Source organism: Mustela erminea, chromosome 4 (assembly GCF_009829155.1).
Source record: "Mustela erminea isolate mMusErm1 chromosome 4, mMusErm1.Pri, whole genome shotgun sequence".
Lineage (NCBI taxonomy): Eukaryota > Metazoa > Chordata > Mammalia > Carnivora > Mustelidae > Mustela > Mustela erminea.
The window spans coordinates 93,881,964-93,900,957 of NC_045617.1; the positions used below are offsets into that span (position 1 = coordinate 93,881,964).

General features: G+C 41.6%; 1 protein-coding gene across 1 annotated transcript in view; it reads left to right on the top strand.

Annotated features, from left to right (window-relative positions):
* The window catches only part of ADGRF2 (adhesion G protein-coupled receptor F2), a 40,920-nt gene that overhangs the window by 11,932 nt on the left and 9,994 nt on the right, over positions 1-18,994 (top strand). The window contains exons 2-7 of the mRNA XM_032340208.1: positions 3,498-3,598; positions 7,896-7,938; positions 8,901-9,052; positions 11,217-11,450; positions 12,378-13,739; positions 18,616-18,657. Of these exons, the coding sequence (XP_032196099.1) occupies positions 3,527-3,598; positions 7,896-7,938; positions 8,901-9,052; positions 11,217-11,450; positions 12,378-13,739; positions 18,616-18,657 (1,905 nt within the window). The 5' untranslated portion in view covers positions 3,498-3,526. The remainder of the gene's footprint in view (positions 1-3,497; positions 3,599-7,895; positions 7,939-8,900; positions 9,053-11,216; positions 11,451-12,377; positions 13,740-18,615; positions 18,658-18,994) is intronic.

Sequence of the window (18,994 nt, forward strand, 5' to 3'; positions counted from 1 at the left end):
AAAGTGTATTCCCACAGTATGTTTGGGAACTCTGATACTATTTTGCAGATCTCACAGGGGGCCTCAGTAATTTGCTACAAAACCCAATTATGTGAGTAGTAGGCACAGACTGTCCGCTGACAGAGCTGGGGATTGAAATACTCCTGAGTGGCTGGTAAAGTTTTGTCTGGAGTTTTATTTTTGTTTGTGATTGCCATGAATCGTGTCCCAATACTTTTGTGTTTCCCTAATCAAGATTTAAGGGTTCCAGTTGTAGTTTTTCTCCCAAATCACCGTATAAAATTGCTCTGGTCTCTCTTGCTTACGTGTGTGAGTGTGTGTTTAAATTAAGCAAATGTTTGTTTCTGATGGGGCCAGGCACAGAACACGTCCCAGCATGGAGCTCACGTGCTTGCTTTCTGCCGGCTTTGTCTTCCCTTAGTGAGCTGTGCCTGTTGCCAGTCAACCACGTGACTTTGGGGTGGAGGAATCTGACGAGAGAGAGGAAGAGATATGTTGAAATTAAATTGTTAACGAAGACGAGAATCGTTTGGTGAAATCTGGAACTTTGGAATTCTTGCTGTCATGCTGTTTTGACTAGCTTTGACTTGTCGAGTCTGCAGGTCTCCAGGGAGCAAAGCTCGTCCAAGTTCCCGTACCCTTGGAGCTGGTTCAGAAACCTCATTAGCCTGTGGCTTCCCTGAGGTGGTGAGCAGGCCGGGAAAGAAGTTATCCTTGTGGTTGTTTAATTTTGAGCTGTTAGGACATCGCTTGGAAATGAGGAGCTCACCTTCTGTTTGTTGAATAAACACATACATGAACACCTTTTTCAGATTTGGAAAGCAGACAGCAGAGAATGGGAAAACATATTCTAGTTTGGATGTTTGGAAAAAGGATCCTGTACACTCTACTGTTCTCACCCTCCTTCTTTATAAAGGAGAAGGGACATGGTTTCTTCACTGAAAAAAGTTGTAACATTTTGTATTTGGCACATTTTACTTTGTGAAATGTCAGTGCTGATGTAATTGCTTCTTCTTCTTTTTTTTTTTTTTTGGTGTGAATTGTATGAGGTAACTGTTTTTTCAGGTTGTATGTTCTTGAGAGATAAGCCTTTTCTGAAATGAGCGTGTGTAATGAATTCTTTTGGCTTGGGATTCTCAAAACCAACATTTTCGAACATTTGTTTAAGAGAGAAGAGTTACACTCCCGCTACCTTTGCATTGCAGAAAGTTATGGGGTGAGTCGGGCAAAGGCGGTCTCAGCCATTAGAGAACTGAGGCTTTTCAAAAGAAAAATGGCTCTTCCAAAAAAAGGTGGGTGGTATGGGGGTTGGGGCTGAGGGATCAAAAGATTGGATTCCTGCTGCTGTCTTGCCACCATACTTTTGACTTCTTCCAGACTTTGTGCTTTCAAGGGACTAGGAAAAAGAGCTAATGACTATGGTTTAATGTCAACAAATCAGGAAAAAAAACGGATTTTATTTGAGTCCACTTTACTTAAAGAGAAGTTTTATAAGCAAGACACCAAAAAAGCCAACTTTACTGTTTCTTCCAGTTAAAAGAATTAAGAAAGAGTTCAAAATCCACCTAGAGTCCCACTGTTGTTGAAACTTGCACAAAGACCGTGTTCCAGAGTTGTGGTCCTCAGTCCTTCTGTGACAAGCTAGTCCCAGATAGCAAAGAAGTTGCTAGAAGATCTGGGCTCCAAAATTTTAACAGTGGCATAACTATCAAAAAAGTCCCTACTGTAAAGTCTGTAAAGTTGTTACCATATAAAGCACAAAGTGCTCACTTTGCCATACATAAAAACAATTTTAGTGATAATCAAAATGCATTTCAATAAAATTAAAACAAAACTATGTTCAAAATTTAAAACAAGACAATGAAGATTTTTTTCCCAAAACAACACCTTAAAAATATTAAGCAAACAATAGATTTCATACTGATCCATCCACCAGATCTAAACATTCAACTTCTTCCAGCCCCTTTTAAAAAAAGTCTATTTGAGTATCTGAATGGAGCAGTGCTAACCCTTCAAAAATTGTTGTCTTCTGCTATTCTTTAAATATTCTTTTTTAAAGTAGTTCTAGTTAATGAGAAAACATTCTGGATCATGAGAATTTTAATGTAAAATTAATGTAATTCTGAAAAACATTTGGACTCATGCTCAGATTTTATGAAAATTATGTCCACAAATTCATCAATCGCTTGAATTTCTTTCTGATTTTGATGATTTTACCCAAAGCAATAACTGCATTGGTGATGATTGTGTTAAGTCACTTTAGTGATTTTCATAATGGATTTATATCCATTTGAAAGGCATAAATTTGGAAAAAGGAAGCCAAAGGGACTGAAATCTACTTGAAATTGTGGGTTCATAGGGGTTGCTACTAAATACACTTGGAACTGATGAGCAACAAAGTAATCCTTGTGCTTAAAGAACTTCTGACCTTCAGAAAACCCTGTTAAAACCCTGCTGAAACTAGCAATGTAAAATATTTGAGTCATTGGATTTAATAAGATAGGTATTTCACTGCAGGAAATATGGTTAAAAAGAGACATTTTGCCTAGTCTTCAAAATAATGGCATTGTTTGCTGTAGAATTATGCATGATTGGGAGAAAGGCCATTCCTTTCTGGCTAAAAATGGTTAAATAGCCAATATTGACCATTGCAAAAGTTCCTGGCCTTTGTTGAGGACACCAAGTCCTCTGAAACCTTCCATCTAAAAGCAAAGAAACATCAAATACCTTTCAAAGAGGATTTCACTCAAAATGCAAAATATTAAAACTATTAAAATTTAGTTCTAAAAAAATTCAACTTATGTTGAGTCATCTACAGAGCATGGATCTGATACGAACGTCAGCTCTTCCTGACTACCTGCCCTACCCCCATCCACTCTCCTCTCTCTCTAATGAGTGTATCATGGGCCCACCATATGTCCAGCACTGTTCTGGGTGCCAAGGAACCGTTTTAGTTTTTACATCAATTTGGGCTTAAATACCAATGGTAGGACTTGGCTAGAATCGGTTTTGAACTTTGCTACCTACCTATGACAATACAGCTCCAGAGTTAGGTGGGAGTGAGGCTCACAGGCGAAGCCTGGAGCTTACTCTCCTTCCAAAGATATTTCTGGCCCGAGTCTGCACACAGGAACCCTAGCTCACCTTCTACTGTGGCCACCCACACGTTTCTCAGGCCTGCCTAACCCAGGGAGTGAACCATCATTCTGGTTCCCTGAACATGGGCTATTATTCATTGCAACCCAGCAGGAAGCTTCCTTTGGAGGGATTCCCACAGGAGGTATCCCATCGCCCGCCCTTTCCAGTGCCAGCTGCCACTCACACCTGTGGCTTCTCTGGACCAACGGGAGGCTGCAGGGATGCCACCTCTGGGGCATAGACATTTGAGACGACGGCAAGAAGGACAGAACCTGGGCTTACAGGTTGACTGAATCTTCAGGGAGAAGCTTCGAAAGCTTCGGATTGGAAACACTTTGCTTTTTCATTGATTTTTCTAGAAGCAAGAGAGACAGCAGTGTGGAAGACGATGACTCACATGCTTTTGCTGTACTGCTTCATGTTTCTTTTGCCCACAGAGTCCTGCAGGACGTTATGCCAGGTAAGAAAAGGGAAGTGGGAGGAGGAATGAGCGGGAAAGCAAATGGAAATGCATAGCCATCAGTTAGGGGGCCTTAGTTACCTGTGCTCAAGTGGAGGGGGAAGGCAGTGGTCTAGCCAGAAGAAGTTGCAATGACAGGTATCCAAAATCCATTTGAGTTAACAGCCTCAAACTATTTTCCCTTTGATTTTTTTTTTTATGAGTTCTTGAGATGAGGCTCAAATGATTTGAGGTTGATAAAGTTTTTTTCTTTTCTTTTCATATCCTTTGATGGTGAAGATTTTCATTGTGCTTAACCGGGGGGGGGTGCTACTTCTGTGGAGGCACCTGAAAATGTGGGGGTGGTAAGTGGTGTCATGTGACTGGGAGATATTTAATGGCAGTTAGTGGGCAGGACCTAGGAATGGTCTGGCTCAATGAAGCTTGTCCCCCCCAAAATGAGATCTCTTTGAGAATCCTGAAAATGAACCCAATGGATGGGCTCGGGGGAGCAATGAGCCCCTCAGATAGTCAAGGAAGGTTTAACTGGGATGAAGTCTGTAGCAATGTACTGGTTGTAAGTTTTGTGGGGCAGTGAGCCCTATGATGCTCTCTAGAATATTTTCCCTCATACCATAAGTCATTTTAATGTCCTTAACCGTTACTTAGTTAAAATAAGGTGTGGAGGATCATTGAGATAGATAGATGGATAGAGAGACATAAAACTACTTTGATATTCTTGGGAACAGTGTATTATTATTGGACTACAAGATCTGGAAGGGAGATTTGAGATCAACTGGTAAAGCTCCATCTCTTACATGAGAGAGGAAACTGAAACCCATATGATGGAATGTAATTTTCTTGAGGTTTCATACCTATCCAGCCAGAGGACTAGGTAGGACCCTTGTTTCTTCAGATTCTGTTTCTTACAATTTCCATTGTATTATGTCCCTTCTTAGCAAGTCTCCTTAGGAAAGAATGATTTTGGAAATTCTTCGTAGGAGTTTTCAAATTATAATCATTTAAGGAGTTTTCTCCACGACTCCCCTTCTCCCCAGCACTGAGCTGGTGCCTTGCTTCTGGGACAGTTAAGACTCCTTCAGAAAGACTTCACCTGGAAAATATCCTGATCCCACAGCTTCGTTCTCCTTTCCCCTTCCTTTGCTCATCCCCATTTTCCCATAAGACAGAACTTAGAGAGTAGACAAAGTCTGGGACGTTTGTTTTGTTTTCTTGGTTATTGAGGACCACCTTACGAACATTTCTTCTCAACCTACCAGTTACTGGATGCTGAGCTTCTGGGTGCTACCCCTCTCCTGACCTCCCTTCTCACTTAGCATCTTCTCAGGCTTGGCAGATTATAGGTTTCCAAAGAGTTCTTTTCGTAGTATTCTGCTGAAGATTGCAGATGTCTAAAGTTGAAGGGGCTCATATCAGAGGCCACCCTAGAAGTGAAATGACCAGGAGGAGTTGGATGTGGATGTGTTTTAGCAAGTTAATTGGGAAGAAGTGAATCAGGTCCTTCACTTAAAAAGGCAGAGTTTCTAGAATTCCTTGTAAATAGCACACCGTGGTCCTCTGCCCACATATCTGATAAATAAAATGTGACTTCATAGGATCCTTCATAGGATTCTGTTTAATGGGCCAGAATTATTCACTTTGAAATGCTTTATTGTGGTGTATTAGAGGCCATGGACCTCTCAAGATGGGCTGAGGACATCACTTCCCCACAACCTACAACCTTCTCTGCCATCTCCACTTGCACCTGGGCTGACTTGGTGGAAAAGACAGTGTCATAGGATTGAGAGGAGTTGAATTCTAGACTTAGTTCTAAGAGGAATCCCCTGCGTGACCTCAGGAAAGTTGTCTTGTCTATTGAAGACTCACCTTCCTTACCTATGTACTAAGAATGTCTTTCAAAATGCAAAAAACTGCCATTTTAATATTCTTGCTGGGTCAAAATCCTTTAAGTCTTCCAGGTAAATAATAAGGCTTGGATCTCTAGACTGAAACGAGAAGTCATTTCACATCAGTGCTTTGAAGGACATTGTATTTCATGAATCCTCAGTGAGACCTTCTTCACCTTGGACAGACCCTAAAATGCTCAATTCAGATCCTCCATAAATTCTTACTGGTAGAGAAAATGGAAGATTCAAGCTTGTTTTTTGATAACATAGAGAGAAACAATATTGTGAAGAAGAAAGGGACATGAACTCCACAGGTTACTCACATAGCTAAGTCACTGAGTTTCTAGGTCCTTCCCTAGTGGTTTAGATCTTGGAATGCAAGTTGGAGAATTGGACCATGGCTCTTCCCAGCTACTAGAGAGCAAGCTTCTGACACAAAACCAGGGGATTTCAGTCTCCGCCATGTGTACACATATGTACACATGGCGGTATATATATACATATTAATATGCACATGTACACAGAACTAGCTACTTAGGGAGATACAAGAGACATGATACACAACCCATGTTCTTAAGGAACATACACTTTAACTGAGAAGATAATATGTGCATATAAAAATGGTTAGATAGTAAATAGCAGGGAGGTGAGTCTATGCATATATGTGAAATATTGAATGATTGTTATGTAGATATAAATAATAAATCCTATGGAAGCCAGAGAGAGAAGGATGTATCATTTAGAACTGCATCAGGAAAGATTTCTTGGTAGGGACAAACTTGAGCTTTGTATGTGTTAGATATTCAGTAGGCCTTTATTCAGAGAGTAATAACAGGAGCTAAATCTTAAATACAACTTAAAATATTCCAGGCCCCATTCTAAGTGTTTTCCTTAGGATGATATCATTCATTCTTCGTGAAAGTGCTCTGCGGTATCACACAATTATAATACTATCATTCTTACCCTACTTTAAGGATGAGGGAACTGAGGCTCAGAGAGATTAACTTTTCCAAGGTCTCAAGTGGTAGTATTGGGATTTGAACCCAGGTGGTCTGTTCCCAGAGTACAGCCCTTGACCTCCATGTGATACTGCTTCTCAGTGAAGGGTCCAGTCTTATATGAATGGGTAGGATGGAGAGGGGTTTTTAATCAGGAGAGGTAAGAAGTGCTCATGATAGGGGGAAGCCAGATTTGAAGGGAGATTCCTTGAGGAACAGGAATACAATATTACAAATATAAAATTAAGGGAAAAGTGAATGTCTACTTAAATTGAGGAAAGCAATTACAATAAATTTTCAAATTTTACAACAAATTGAGAAATGCTAAAGAGTTTTACATTCAGCAATTACTCAGCATTATTCAGTAATAAACCCAGTAAATCACAATATTTTTATTAATAATAAAAGATGCCCACATCTTTTCCTCTACACTTTTGACTACATATTTGATTGCCAATAATTTTATAATTTTTTTCTATAGAGAAGATAGAAAACTTGTTCAGTTTTTCCTCTAGCATTGCTGATCAAATTTGTCTTTTATTATGGCTAGTTTAGAAAAATATCTTTCAGCTTCTCCCTTCATTATTAGTAATGCCATTTAAATATGTAAGACTGTTGTCAACTGTGGGGAAAGCATCTAACAAGTTTCTTTCAAATATGAGCTGCAAGGTATCCAGAACACTTAGGATTTTCTTACTCAGTGACTCATTATAAATACTGCTTTTTAAAAATTATAAATACTCTAAAAATGAATGTCACTTATTTGTTGATGTCCTCATTGTAATATGGAAATGACTGAAAATTTCATAAATATATCCTATTAAATTCAAAGTAGATGGATTCCCAATTCAACTTATACTTGTCCAGATTCCATAAAGAGCTACACCCTCTCTAACACTATCTATCCAAAATGGGGGAGAGTGTGAAGGAAAGAAAGGTAGAGTGGCCAAAAATAGTGGTCTGAACAGAAGATGGTTAAGCTGTTTTGCCTTTGGAAATTCAATAAAATATATGATCGTGTGAACACATTGTTAGACCCTCTCTCAGGGCTTTGAAGTGGTCCATACAAGCAAGGGATTCCAAAGCTTCAGCTCTGTTAACTTTCACTTAGGTCCATCTCTGCTCATAGTGTATTTCTTGGATAGAATGCTGATCTCTGCTCATGGTGTATTTCTTGGATAGAATGCTTGTTGGAGAAGAAGGAGGGCTCTTGCTGAGTCTCCGCCAGAGAGAAAGCCATCCACACTGATAACAAAATGGGCCCATGGGGACGTACTTCATGGTCTCAGCTTTTGGTGGCGTCCTGGCATCAGAGATGATTCAGATGTGGCCATTGGTCTGTGACTAGAGTGGACCATTGGGCTGGCATCACAACAATTAGTTTTCATGTGGATTTTGATTTTCCCTTTCTAGGTTGCCAACAAAAGCAAAGAGAAGATGTCTGCCAGGCCACATGGTACGTTGGCAGCGATTAGTGATCAAATGGAAATTTTTGTTTATTATAACAGAGAACCGTGCTCAGCCCTCTCTTGATGGCATGACAGATGGACTGCTTAATGGCTCTCATTTGGGCTCTTTAGTTATCTCATATTAAATCTTACCTTTGACCCCTGCTCCCCTCTCGTCCCAGCACCCTCTGCTCCATCCTGGCCAGAGAGTTCTTTGCCATAAACTATTTTGCTGACCCAGTCCAGCCTGGAGCAGTGGCCCGAGCAGGTTTGGGAAAACTCTTAGGTTTTCCCAAGAGTTTTCGTAATAATTACAAAGTTCTGGAGCTGGGAGCTTTCTCACAGAACATGGGGTGATGTGGCTCCCATACTGTGTTCTGGGGAGCTGGAGGAGTTTGAGGGAACTGTGGGGTGTGAGAGACCTCGTGGACTGAATGTGGGCTCTTCCTTGTCACTTCAAAAGGGGAAGTTCCCCTTTTATCTGTTTTGTATGTCTGAGTTCTGGATGAGATTTTGTTGGAGGGTGCCTGGGTGGCTCAGCGGGTTAAAGCCTTTGCCTTCGGCTCAGGTCATGATCTTAGGGTCCTAGGATCGAGTCCTGCATCGAGCGCTCTGCTCAGCAGGGAGCCTGCTTCCTCTTCTCTCTCTGCCTGCCTCTCTTCTTACTTGTGATCTCTGTCAAAAAAAAAAAAAAAAAAAAAAAAAAAAAAAAAAAAAAAAACCTTAAAAAAAAAGAAAGAAATCCTAGATTAAAAAAAAAAAAAAAGATTTTGTTGGAGACAACAGGTGTTCGTCACTGAAATAGATGACGATCACTGATCTACTTCAATTGTCCTCCAGTTTGAGAAGAAAATACATCTGATGTACATGGGGTTGATGTGCCCTCACTGTGCTGAGGCCTTGGTGATAGGCTCACGTGGTATAGAGCCCCAAGATCTCCATCTGATGTCAATACCTTTTATTTCTCCAGGTGTATGTGATGGTGTCTGTGTGGACAATTCCCACTGCAGCCAACCTTGCCCTCCAGACACTCAGGGAAATACGGGGTTTTTATGCAGGCAAAAGAAATGGCACAAGATCACTGAAACCTGCCGGACTCTTAATGCCTTCAACATCTTTGAGGTAATATCCTTTCTCTCACACACAGAGGGGAGACCCAATTAACAATGCATAGTGCAGTCAATAAGAGAGAGGGGAAGCAATACATAGGGCTGGTAGGTGAGTGCGTTTGTACATGAATACATAGACACCTACTCATTTTCTCTCTCTGCACAAGAATGGAGGTTCTAACTTTGGGCTTCTGAAAGTTTGTGCTCTGGCTCCCACACGCTTCATGATACAAAGGAGCCTGATCCTCAGGTCAGAGCTGAGCTCCACAGAAGAACTGTGGAGAATGATCACAGCTTATTTCTCCATCTTTGCTCTTAGCTCTTTACTACAAAGCCTCGGGCCTCAAGGTACCCTTTTCTGACCAGCAGCCTTGGCTGCCCTGAGAACTTCTATTTATTTATTTTTTTAAAGATTTTATTTATTATTTGACAGAGATAGAGTGAGAGAGCACACAAGCAGTGGGCGGGGGAGGCAAAGGGAGATGGAGAAGCAGAGTAGGGAGTCCTATACAGGGAGTTGATCCCAGAACCCTGGGATCGTGACCCGAGCCAAAGGCAGATGCGTAAGGATTGAGCCATCCAGGCGCTCCTACCCTGAGAACTTTTAGATATGCAGGCCTCACTCCGGACCTGTAGAATCTGAAGCTGCAGGTTATCAAGGCCCCCAGGTGATTTCTGTGGTCAGTAAAGCATGAGACACAAGCTGGCTGCAAGGGAAGGCCTTCATCATCAAACAGATGAACCTATTTCCATACATACTTAAATAATGACATACTTTTAAAGATCAAATTTTGATAAATAAAATCAGGTGAAATATTATTTCTTCTCTTTTTTTTTCTTCACTCTTCTTCTCGTAGGGGCTTCACCTTTCTGACATTCAGCTCCTGATTCCTTCAGATGAGTCAATACCTTCACATCTCTTTGGTCCTAGGAAACATCCCTATTTGGTTATTTTAGGGGGGATCAGGCAGAACTCCAGTGGATGCTATACTTGAAGTCCCCAACCAGTCTTCAAAAGGCTGCTTGCCTCAGGGTGTCCATCACTGGATGCACCCCTAATTTGAGGAATCTGGGCAATGATAAACACAGAGACCCATGTACCATATGTTTTAATATCTAAATGCTTTAAGTCAAGCTTCCAGACTGCTAAGTAAAATATGTTCTGCTGGTGTCCCATCAGATTTTATCCTGCCCCTCAAGGGTGGTGGAAAGCTAAGGTCACATGTTCATAACCCTGAAAACCGGTATCCTGTTGCCACCTCACAGGCCTAGTGGTGAGCATACTGGTGGCATGGTCCATCATGTAGCACAGACTTAGAGAAGAGGCCATGCGGGCCCCGGAAGTGGGCTTGGGGTTGCTGAGCAGGGAATTTGAGTGTCTAGATGCGGGGACACGAGTTCTGAGTAGGCATATCCTCTAGGCCCACAGTCTCTTTGTCTTGTGAAGGGGCAGGCGAGAAGATGCCAGAAAGGGGTCCTCTAAAGTAAGGGTTGGCATTTTTTTTTCTGTAAAGGAACAGATAATTAATATTTAATCCATGTGGGTCAAAGGGTCTCTATTGTGAGATTTCAACTCTGCCATTGTGGCAGGAAAGCAGCCTTAGACAATATTTCAATAATGAGCAGATTGGCTCCCAATAAAACTTTATTTACAAAAAACAGGCGGCCAGTCAGGGGCCACGTTCGCTTCCTTTGTTCTGAAGGCTGGGACCCAGAACCTGAATCTGTGGGAGATACTATTTATCACTATTTTCAGTCATTCTTTTGTGTCGGTGTCAGCTGATTCACCCAAATCTAGTCCAGAATTTCTATGTTTAAAATATGTTTAGTAAAAATAGGCTTAAATGACACTAGAAATTTATCAGTTGCACAAGACATATATACGGTATATATGCACAGAAGGGGTCTGAAGTGGTATGCTAAAGATAGCATGTGTTCACTGGAGGGAAAGGGTTTAGCAACAGGCAGCTGACAAGCTGGAACTTGGGTTTTTCTGTTCATATACGTTGGTAATGGGGCAAGTGACTCCATAGCAAATGTGACTATGAAAATATAAAATTGACAAACATTTTGCAATGTACAATTGCATGATAAGGGTGTCCTAAAGTTAATTAAAGGTACTTTCATATTCAAAGCAAAAGTAACCCCATACAAACTTTCTTTTTGACCTTTCTTAGACAAATTCATATTCAGTTCGACCATTTGGAGGGAATACTGTAATAAAAGAATATGCCAGAAAGTCTGAGACCATCACAGACATGCTGATGCAAAAGTGTCCGGAGGATTTGTCCTGTGTACTCAGGAACATTCGGCAGTCTCCCCGGCTCCCAGGAAACATTGCTGTCATTGTGCAGCTCCTACACAACATATCCACGGTGCTATCGACAGGTGTCAACGAAGTGAAGATGCAGGTGAGTGGCCTTGACTTGGTAGAATGACATTTTGGTGGAAAGGAATGCAGTTTTGCTGGAGTATTCTGTGGGCTTTTTGAGGTCTTTCCCATCAGTGTCTGGAATGCCTGGCATAGCACGTGCTCAATAAATGTTCACCACAGAATCAACAGAGGAAAACAGAAAAGGTGAACACACAACCAGTACATGTTTAGAAACAGAACTTCTTGGATGCTGGGTCCAATGCAGGGATAAGCTTGCCCAATGTATATTTTGGCTACTGAAAACCTCTAAGAACTATTCTGGTTCCTGCAGAGGAAGACTTTTCCTACTTTTACTTGTGAGTCAGAACAGGATGCTAAAGTGGAAATTAAGCGAATGCAAAGAATACAGCCATACGTGTCTGCTGCAGAAGTGTGAAGTGGACCTGAATTCACTTCTTTTACTTTCAATCTTTGAGGCAGAGGAGAAAAAGGAGGTTCAGCCTCTGGTGTCAAATTTCAATTTTCTATGTTCCTGTCCAGGGTCCTGCACACAGTTGGGATTTAATAGATATTTATTGCAAGATTGGGTATTCTGAGCAGGGTGGGCAAGTGGCTGGCTTCACCACGGTGTGAAGGGGAGGTGCTGATGTCAGTGAGATTGGGGAAGGCTGCCCACTTGCCTGCCTCCCAGGGAGACTCTTCATACATGACATGAAGGCAGTTCCTTCCTAGCACTATTCTCCAGCTCAAACTTTGTTGGCTGACCAGTACCCTGGGGATCTCATTACGAGGCTGATTCTGATTCACTAGGTCTGGGGTGGGCCCTGAGAGTCCATCCTTCTAAGAAGTTCCCAGGGGATGCCTATGCAACTGGCTGGAGGACCACACTTTATAAAAGTGAATCCTGACTGTCCCGGCAGATTCGGGAAGTGGCTTAGTACTAATTCTGGCTCTTCATTGGCAGAGTTACAGTATCATGGCCAACCACATTCTCAACAGCAAAAGCATCTCAAACTGGACCTTCATCCCTGAAAGAAACAGCAGCTGTGTCCTGCTACACTCGGTCAATTCCTTTGCAAGAAAGCTATCTATAAATAAGTATCCCATTGACATATCAGATGTCTTCATTCATACTATGGGCACCACCATATCCCAAGACAATGCTGGGAAGAATTTCACTTTTTCAATGAGAATTAACGACACGGGCAGTGAGATCACTGGGCGGGTGCTGATTGGTAGAGATGAACTTCAGAAGGTGCCTGCTCCTTCCCGGGCCATCAGCATTGCATTTCCGACTCTTGGAGCCATCTTAGAAGCCAGTCTTTTGGAGAATGTTACTGTCAATGGGCTCGTCTTGTCTGTCATTTTGCCCAAGGAACTTAAAAGAATCTCATTGATTTTTGAAAAGATCAGCAAGTCGGAGGAGAGGAGGACACAGTGTGTTGGCTGGCACTCCCTGGAGAGCAGATGGGACCAGCAGGCCTGTCAAATAATTCAAGAAAACTCCCAGCAAGCTGTTTGCAAATGCAGGCCAAGCAGGTTATTTACCTCCTTCTCCATTCTCATGGCACCCCACATCTTGGAGAGCCCGATCCTGACTCATATCACGTACATAGGGCTGGGCATTTCGATCTGCAGCTTGGTCCTTTGCTTGATCATTGAGGTCTTGGTCTGGGGCCAAGTGACAAAGACAGAGATCTCATACTTACGCCATGTGTGCATCGCCAACATTGCTGCCACCTTGCTGATGGCTGACGTGTGGTTCATTGTGGCTTCCTTTCTTAGTGGTCCCATGACACACCACAACGGATGTGTGGCAGCAACGTTTTTTGTTCATTTCTTTTACCTTTCTGTGTTTTTCTGGATGCTGGCCAAGGCACTCCTTATCCTCTATGGAATCCTGATTGTTTTCCATACACTGCCCAAATCAGTTTTGGTGGCTGCTCTCTTTTCAGTTGGCTACGGGTGCCCTTTGCTCATTGCTGCTGTCACGGTTGCTGCCACTGAGCCCAGCAAAGGCTACCTACGGCCTGAGGCCTGCTGGCTCAACTGGGACATGACCAAGGCCCTCCTGGCCTTTGTGGTCCCAGCCCTGGCCATTGTGGTCGTAAACCTGATCACAGTCACCCTGGTGATTGTCAAGACCCAGCGAGCCGCCGTTGGCAGTTCCATGTTCCAGGAAGTGAGAGCCATTGTGAGAATCAGTAAGAATATCGCTATCCTCACACCGCTGCTGGGCCTGACGTGGGGATTCGGGATAGCCACGGTCATCGATGATAGCAACCTGGCCTTCCACATCATCTTCTCCTTGCTCAATGCGTTCCAGGTAAGTCTAGGTTCTACTGACCCGGTACTAAGGGAGAGAATTCAGGAAGAAGATTTGTCATCAGGAGCTTCTGCAATGGTATTTCTTTGTGAAAGACAATGGACTTGGAGTAGCATAGTGAGTCAGGAAATAAGCTTTTCCCCCAGAAAGGCCTGGGTTCAAATCTTGATTTGATGTGTAATGTTCCATTGGGATTTGTTTAACTTTTCTGAGCCACATTTTTTTCACTTACAAGATGGGTATAATACTGCCAACCTTATAGGGTGTTAGGAAAATGAAATAAAACATTGGGAAAGCACCAAGTATCAAAATGACCTAAAGATTATAAAGAGCACAACAGTAAGGCTGAACCGCTACTGTTTAGAAATTTAAACACTACCACTTCCCCCAAATCTCGGTACCTAACTGGAGATATTAAAATGTGCACCTTTATTATATTTCTTTCCATTTGGAATTTTTAGTTCCCGTTGGAAATCATCTTATTTTAATGAGGCAAGTCATACAGAACAGTATTAAAGATAAATAGTTTCCCTTCTCTTCTCTCACCTCTATGAATTAAACAATGTTCACAGTTTCATGTGTCTCCTTGCCAAATTTTTATGCTTATATACAATATATTTTGACATAATATAGGGGTTAGGATATATATTACTATGCACCTTATTTTTTCACTTAAAAATACATGGTAGCCTCTTAGTAGATAACTATGTATAAATACGTCTCTTTATTGGCTGCATAGTAGTTATTCCATATTCAATAATCCCTTACTTGACTGAAATTTGTTTTTTTTTTTTTTTTCATTTTTTTCTGGTCACTATGTACCAATGAGCCAAAGTTTATCATATTGAATGTTAAATACATAGATAAGAATTAGCTGATAAGAAAACATTTGTTTTTCTTTTTTTTTAATTTTTTAAAGATTTTATTTATTTATTTGACAGAGATCACAAGTAGGCAGAGAGACAGACAGAGAGAGAGAGGGAAGCAGGCTCCCTGCTGCCCAGAGAGCCCGATGTGGGGTTCGATCCCAGCACCCTGAGATCATGACCTGAGCAGAAGGCAGAGGCTTTAACCCACTGAGCCACCCAGGCACCCCAGCATTTGTTTTTCTAATGACCTTTACAATAATCCTTTTTCCTGAATGTAGACTTATTTGAAAATAAATGTTTTACCTGGTGGATAATAGAGATTTGAAGTCAAATATTTTCTCTTTTTTCTCTTTCAAAATTTAAATATAATGATTTCATTTTACAATAAGCATTTTGATGCCTTGGCAAACAAGGTTAATAATAATAGAGGTGCCTCAGAATTTGACTCTGTATTTGTGCATGTCTACAAAAAAACATTTTTTATATAGCTTTTACCCAAGTTTATGCAGCTAGTCATGGCCAGGGCTGGTATAATCACCTAGCGTTCTCAAATTTCTGATCAGCATATCCCATCCTGTTTGTCAGGAGCCCTTAAGGAGTTCATGTATCTACTCCTCTGCATTTCCCTTTCCTTGTCTCCCCGGTGAGTTTTGGTCCTCTTGCCTGTGAGTTTTGGTCGACTAGGCTGTGAGCATTTGCATTTTGGTACCATGAGCTCCTTTACCTATCATGATAAGATCAATTTGTAATTTCAACTCAGTTTCTGCCTTGACTCCTGCCAAGGAGGGTGGAGCTCATCTAAATGCCAGTACTGATGGATGTGAGAAGCTGAGCCTGGGTGTGGATGAAGGACAGACACTGGCGCAGGCTCTAGGCACTGGTGTGCTGCAAGATGGCTTGTCCTGTCTCCAGAGAAATGACTTCTATTTTCAGGAGTTTTGCAAGCTGACCTCATTAAAAATTAAATATGCAAACTTGTAATTAAATAAAACAAAGGTTTTGTGTAAGGTCCTACATCCTCAAAATCCATTAATTCCTAATTATTTGTCCACATTTTCCTACGCTCGTGAGGTTGTTTTCATCTATTATATATGTACGGGGGACACGCTGTATAATGATGTGCCCATCCCTTCTTAACTCCACATTTGGTGACATTGCATTGCTAGATTTAAATCAGCCAGTGTGGGAGTATTTAACCACAGAGACAGGCAAATGCTACAAATTAGTAGAGCTGGTTATGGCTATTTACCAGTGAATCAGTGGGCCAAGGCATCCTTGGGATGCCCAGGGTGGGAGGAGAAAGGGGAGCCCTCCATCAGCTGACATGGGGGAACACAATCAAGCAAGAGGAAGGAAGCAGAACTAGCAGAGTCTTAGGATGAGGGGCAGGTGGTACTGATGGAGCGGACAGAGAAGGGATACCCCTGAACACACTGTAGGGTCCAGAAGATGTAGGAGAAAGACTCTTGGAGGTTTCCTGGTCCTAGCCCTGTGGGAGCACCTCTACTGGTTTTAAAGCTCAACTGCCCCTTTGCTGGGGAAGTATTAGTTGCTGACTTGACTGCACACTTTATAACCTGCAACTCCTGGTTGGTATCCTCTCTTGCGTTTATTGAGAGTAACTGTGGGCTGGGTAAGGTTTGGAGACCCCCTTATAGTTGTTTTAGTAGGAGAAAAGTTAATGTCTTATTCCATTTGGGCTGCTGTTAAAAAAAAAAAAAAACACCACAGACTGTGTGGCTTATACATAACAGAGATCTATTTTTCACAGTTTTGGAGGCTGGCAAGTCCAAGGTCAAGGTACACACAAATGCGGTGTTTGGAGAGAACTTGCTTCCTGCCTCATAGCCATCTTCTTGCTATATCATCACATAGCAGGCCAGGCCAGGGAGCTTTCGGGGGTCTCTTTTGTAATGGCACTAATCCCTTTCATGAGTGCCCTACCCTCATGACCTAATTACCTCCCCAAATCATGCCTTTAAATACCTTCACATTGGGCATTAGGATTTAGCAGATAAATTTTGGCGGGGGTAGGGGCATTCCTTCCGTAAAGCATATATTTTAAAATTTGGGAGAACACCTTGAGATTTATCTGCTCCAGTTGTGGTTTATCTACCAAAGATTTGCAAAGAATCTGCTACCAGTGAATTTTTATCAATCAGATACTAAACCCTTGATTAATAATTTATCCAGATTTTCCAAATGATATTTTGTGTAACTTTTCCCTCGGTGGGACCAATGAAAAGTGATCCTAGTGGAATATTTCCCAGTTACACTGTATGTATGAGTAAGATAAATGACTGTACAAATGCAGGTTGCATAATAAAGCTGTTAAGCACACACACACACACACACACACACAGATATAGACACAGACATACACACAAATAAATATACAGAGACACCACATTTATTGAGTATTTTGTGTCAGGCGTTATGCTAAGCGTTGTGGATGTGAATATACTTAGTTTAGCCCCGAGAATTGAAAACCTTATATGGAGAGAAGTCCTCTTTGTCCTTTAGCCATAGGAATGTACTTTTTAGAGGAAACAGGCTAAAATCATGGTTTCTAGATACTAAAAAAATTTAAATCCTAAGCAAAATTCATAGAGATTCCGATTTATGTATCCATTATATCAGAACCAGGCCTGGGTGTACATGTCCCAAGCATTTTTATACAAATGACACTTCGTAACCTAATGGCCCATGACATCCATGACATTTTCTTGGTAGATACTGTGACAGATTTCAACAGTTATCTCGTAGGCTAAGCATGTCACACAGAAAAGCAATCTCACAGAAGGTCTCCAAGCGTTGAAGTGCTTGCTGGACTGGCTGAATGGATAGGTATATTTGGTATGTTTAGGGGAATGGATGAGCTATATGGGAAGCACCAATGCCTGTGAAATCTTCCATCTCTCAGATAAGTTTTTTTTACAAATAGAGGTAGCAGTGGGTTTGGTATCATTCCTGTTGAGGACCACCGTGTTGCAACATCTTTATGGTGCCATTTATATTAAAACTATGTGTCTTAATAGACATCTGCCTATTATAAGCCTTATATAAGCCTTCATGTTCAATTATGAAATTGAAGGTGATGCCTTGTTAATGAAAGGTCATGAGCTCAGTTCTCTTCTCAGGTGAGCTAGGACCTGCATAACCACACCTTCAGGAGAAACTGTCTAATGAGTGCTGCAATTTATCACATTTTCAAAGTTGAATCTCTGAGTTTCTTTCTCCTTGTCTGGAAATGGGACAAATATTTTTCCTTCCTTCTTCAGGGGAGTGTTTTGGGACAACTCAAATGGACTATCCTATAGAGGAACAGCTTCCTTTTGACTTTCATGGGGTCTGACTTTGTATGGATGGCAAGGGATCTGCAAGCTAAGTGATTCCCTCCATGTTATCCTATTTGGAGCATCTGTTTCTGAGCACACGTTACGTGCTTAGAAGCTCAGTCTGTTTTGGGTCTTAGTCTTCTGAGGGTCCATGCGCTTGACTTCCTTTGTGAGTTTCATAACAATCTTTGGTTGTGGATGGGGGGAGGAGGTTGAGAGTGTTAACAGAAGCTGAGCATAGTCACTTTTGATATTTTTTCTATGGAAGTTTCTTTCATTATAGTTTGTCCAAGGACTGCAAGGCTGCTGTCTACGACCCAACATATTCTCTGACACTTGCTCAGACTATTACAGCTCCTAATAAATGCAAAACACTTTTATTTTAACCGGTTGAAAAAGAAAGTCCCACCATCTGGTATGGATCCTGGACCTTGGTCTGTTTGATTTACTGAGGTTTCCCCAGTGTCTGGCATGAGGCTGGCACATGGAAGATGCTTAATCAGTATCCATCGAATGGTGAATCTAGGTGCTGTGACCGTAAGAGAGTCAAAATTTTATTAAATTGTTTTTGATTTTATTTATTTATTTATTTTAACCAGACTAGAAACTGATGAGTACTGGTATTTAAAATGGCTAAATGGCTCTTCTTCCCTCTTCTGTGTTTCTCAGGGCTTCTTCATCTTGGTGTTTGGAACAATCCTGGACCCAAAGGTATCACAAATCCTTCTTCCTTTTGTTTTCCCCCATGATCCGTACTTGGCTCTGAAATCCTCACTTGTAAAGACCACTTACTGAGTGTCTCCGACCTCCATCATTTGTGCGGACACTTGCACACGGCATCACTCTTCTTTATGATGCAAGTAAAATCTACCATCTGCCAAACTCCTGCGGAACTAAGCATTGCACATACATTAGCTCTAGTCCTTAAAACAATCTTGGGTATTCTTATTTTCAGTTTTATGGATGTGGACCATGAAACTCAGAGTGATTAAACTTGCCCATGAGCTCTACAGAAAACCACTCTAACAAGCTGAAACAGAAAAAGGAT